The sequence below is a fragment of the Cryptomeria japonica genome, chromosome 8 (assembly GCF_030272615.1).
Source record: "Cryptomeria japonica chromosome 8, Sugi_1.0, whole genome shotgun sequence".
Taxonomy (NCBI): Eukaryota; Viridiplantae; Streptophyta; class Pinopsida; order Cupressales; family Cupressaceae; genus Cryptomeria; species Cryptomeria japonica.
Genome location: NC_081412.1, coordinates 87469928 through 87474391, shown reverse-complemented (window position 1 = coordinate 87474391; position 4464 = coordinate 87469928). Strand labels below are relative to the sequence as shown.

Genomic DNA, 4464 nt, shown 5'->3' with positions numbered 1-4464 from the left:
CTTAAGGAGCCCACCAAAGATCAAGCCTTGTTGTATGCAATGCTCCAACATCATAAAAGATGAGGCCAAGAGTATGCCTTGGACGAATTTGAGAGAATGAAATGACTTTGTGAATAAAATATCCTCTAAAAAAATATATATTATATACAACATTTTATAACTATATATAATCTCTATTGTGTAATAAACATACCTTCATACCTACACATTTAAAACCTCGCCATATATAATTTGAGATAAAGTTTCAGATACCTTCATACCGACTCCCTTATTCTACAACCTCACCATCTTCCTGGTACAGAACCTTCCTTGATGGGTATACAACCTCCAACATTTTTGGACTTAAAAATAAACTCACAGTGTTCTGAAATGGACAATCTAACCGCAAGCCAACACATCTGCTTCAGATTTGTTTCCGATCACATCTGGATCTATGGTCACATACCAACCGTAACCTCGTAATATTAAAAGTCCAACACTATGCTTTGTAATCATCACCTCAAAAATGCAAATCTACTATAAGCCTTTTATTATTCTCTGGGAAATCTAGTTTGTGATTAAAGGGAAGTCCGTGTTTCCAATCCTGCAAAGATGATATTCAGATTGTGAAAGAGGAATGGTTTTGGGTGCAGTCCATGCTGGCGTATTGGCGGCGTGCATTGTGTTGTTTGTTCCGATGGGCATGGCCGGATGGCATCTCAGCCGCAACAGAATGCTCTTCTTCAGCGCCACCCTCTTCATAACTCTTGCGGTAGGTGTACATCTTATGCCCTATTTTCCCAGTTTAGAGGACATTGTTTCTTCATTTACATTAAATTCTCCTACAAAACTCCCATTCCCCTGTCTCTCAGTAGTTAATGAGATAGACTGGGAAGAAGAAGATACAGCAGATAGGAATATTAGCTACTCGGGCAAAATAGGACCAACCGAGGTTAATTCTTTTCCACAAATTGGGGCGATTGGGGATGTATTGCCAGGGAAATTAAGGGAAGTAGGGGATAAATCTTCCCCACAAAAGCGGACAATTTTGTCGAATTCTTCAGAGGAAATTGGGGCAATTGTGGATAATTCTTCCCCGCAAATTGGGCCACCTAGGGATGGCTCTTTGGGGGCAATAGGGGCAGCTGGGGCTAATTCTTTGACACATGTGGGGTCGACTGTTAATTCTGCAGCAAAAATAGGGCCAATTGGGGCTACTTATGGGCGAACATGGCACTGGAATTACCAGGCTGTTTCATCTGGATGTCGATTTCAAAAATTGATCAGAGCTGATGCCCTGGATCTCCTTAATGGCTCGTGGATTGTTGTGGCTGGAGATTCGGAAGCTCGGTTTGTGGTTCTGTCGCTGCTGGAATTAGTGTTGGGATCTGCGGAACCCGTTAGAGAAAAACTTTTCAAACTACATAGTGATTATGAATTTGTTTTGCAGGAAAGGGGGTTGAAAGTGGATTTTAGATGGGCACCTTTTGCAGTGAATTTAACCAGAGTTTTGGGTGACCTTAAAAGAGGTGGAATTAATCCCGATGTTCTTGTGATGGGGACAGGATTGTGGCACATGCTTTATGTAACCAATGCCAGTCATTATGGTGAAGGGCTTGGGAGGGTGAAGAATTCAGTGATGTCTCTTTTGCCTCTGTCTTTGACAGATGAATTTGGCATAGATGCCGGTTCTACTGGCCATGCACCATACATGTTTTGGATGGGTCTTCCAACTCTTGTTAATTCAATGTTGAATACAGAGGCCAAAAGGCTGAGAATGACCAGGGAAATGTGTGCTTCTTATTCAGAAGAGCTTGAAAGAAGCAATCTATTGCAACCTGCAGGGGGGCCTTTTGTATTGCTTGATATGGGCGCCTTGAGTGAGGGTTGTGGGCCCAGTTGTACTGATGATGGGATGCATTACAGGGGAATTGTTTATGAAGCTGCTGTGCAGATAATGTTGAATGCTCTTCTCATTGAGTCACGACAACAACCTGCAGGTTAAGAGTGACTTAGCTTGTATTGGATGCATGCTTTTGAAATGAGAAGGCTTGAGAAGTTTAACTTTCCGTAGATTTAACCAGGTTGGATAGTTGAGTTAAATGTCTCTCTGCCTTATAATTTTCTTTCAATTGGAACACTTCGACGCAATGGTATACTTCCTTTCTGCTTATATGCAAGGGCTGAGGAGGCTTCCATAATATCAAAATTGGTGGGGGTTTGAACCCAACCTCGTCTCTGTTTTTCACATCATTCAGGTGGGCATGCCTCAACTAGAAGAAAACCATAGTGGTCAGTATGAAACTTCACCAAACTCACTGGCGATCTTCAGATTCGACCTTGATTATTCATTTTTCCTAGAGATAACTGATTCTTTACAATTCTTGAAATGAGGATTTTGGATTATGCTTTACAATTCTTCATTCAATATATCATCATGTAACTGGTGTTCAATTTTTTGAGCTGTTCTATTTTGTGAAATGAGACTCAATTCAAAGAATAATGAAATTTATTGATTTTGTTGTTTAAGTACACAATATATTGATTGGATTCTGTGTAATGTGCCTGACTTTCACTTAACCTTTTCCCATCCTCATGCTTTATAATTCTGTGATTTGTGCCATATATCTTCCTTCTGGAGTTAGAACTATCAATGCATTGAAGATAATGAGCATTGAAAAGAACATGATGATAAGCTGCTAATTGAAGTCTTGAGTTGCTAGTTAATGAAATCCTTTGGCAAAATTTAAATCTTCGCTGATGAGAATGGGCAGTGTAACTGAGGCCAATTATCAGCATATAAATCATAGGTCAGCAGGTTTCAGTTTTTAAATGCACTTTTACATTTCTTGCTGCCAACTAGCTATTAACTGTAGTTCTTAAAGATAGCATTATGGTGCAAACAAACATGGGTGGTATTATATATTCAATAGGGACACATCCCTGTCCCTGTTACCATCTCTGGCCCTACCTTTCGGTTCCTGTCCCTATCACTGTACTAATTTCTTATTCAATTGTCATCTCTGGTATTTTGCAGTTACTTCGAGGAGTCCCTTTCAGCCTTTGCCCATACCCCTAAGAGGAAAATTGGTGGAACATTTTTTTCTTTTTATGTAAATCATTCAAAGAATGAGAATCTGAGAATTTTTTTTGCCCCTTCAGTAGTTAAATGCAGTAATAAATTTTGTAGCTCAAGCAGCAAGGGGAAACATAAACCATTCTGATTGTAAACAGAAAAAAGGCAAATGACAGCAGACGAACCCCATGTCTCCATGCAACTGCTTAAGTCCATTTTCTGCTTAAAAATAAGCAGCTAGAATGTCCTCATGCAAATTTTTAATTATAGGAAAAGGATAATTTGGAACCTTTTCCTACTTTTGTGGAGCAGCCACTGCTTAAAAATTGAAAATAGGTTGTGGATAAAAGGAGGGGCTGGAAATAAGCAGCAACTGCATATTTAAAAACTCAACATACCTCCACAAATTTTTTTGTCTCCTTTTGCACATTCGACTCCAATTTATCCCTCTAAGATTTATCACCACAAATTATTGTTAACATTATTCAAATAATTTATTATTCAAGGGGCAGAAAAACTTAAGTTGATTGCTTAAAAATAAGCAGAAAAAATAATATTCATTAGGTCACCAGCTTCACAAATTGCTCCTTAAAATATTGAGCAGTTTGCTGCTAGCCAAAATAAGCTAAGCAGGCGTATGGGGACCTGCCCTAATTTTCTGAAACCTGACAAAAAAATCCCACATTCTTGGATGAATAAAGCAACAATGTTATGGATTGGGTGGATCAAGTTGTTCAAATGATTGTGATAAATCACTGCAAGAAATTTTTACACATTATGTTTGTAATTAATTGCATTGGTTTCTTCTCAGTAACCGAAGAAGATATCTAATACATTTGTAGTTAGTGTTACTGGCATTGCTCTGTCTAGTTTGTGCAAAAAAATCATAAAATGAGTTTAGTATCCATCTTATCGGCTGTGAGGATGGTGGTTTCCTAATTTGTTGAAACATAAGATTCACAGACTTTGTAAAGGTGCCAACTTGACTTATTGAAAATTGTTCTACAAAAGAAACTGAGACTTTATATTTTGCTAGTCAACTAATGAGGTATTGACCAGTAATCGTGAGCTATTTTTTATCACTAGTTGTTCTGCAACATTGCTTGTTTTGCTCCAAAAAATGGAGTGCAGTTAACCGGTTGCGCTTTGAAAAAACATAACACAATTTGTTTTGATGTGTTTTTATGATATGAATTTTTCATTACAGGCATTTCTCTGAGGCAAAGTAGTATCTCATATTGTATTATTTGGATCGTATTGACACTACACTTGAAAAACCCACGATTAACTATGAGTAATTGTGACCACCAAATTTGCTGTAAGGCCTCCTGGGTTTTTCCCAAGGTTTTAGAAAGTGGTTTATATTTAGAGACAAAAATACGAAGTGAAGGCAAACTTAATATTTTTGT

General features: G+C 38.1%; 1 protein-coding gene across 1 annotated transcript; it reads left to right on the top strand.

Annotated features, from left to right (window-relative positions):
* Positions 1-215: 215 nt before the first annotated feature.
* Positions 216-2511, top strand: LOC131038456 (protein ALTERED XYLOGLUCAN 9). The gene has a single exon (XM_057970893.2). The coding sequence runs from the start codon at positions 617-619 to the stop codon at positions 1982-1984; it is 1368 nt and encodes a 455-aa protein (XP_057826876.2). The 5' UTR covers positions 216-616; the 3' UTR covers positions 1985-2511.
* Positions 2512-4464: the final 1953 nt, after the last annotated feature.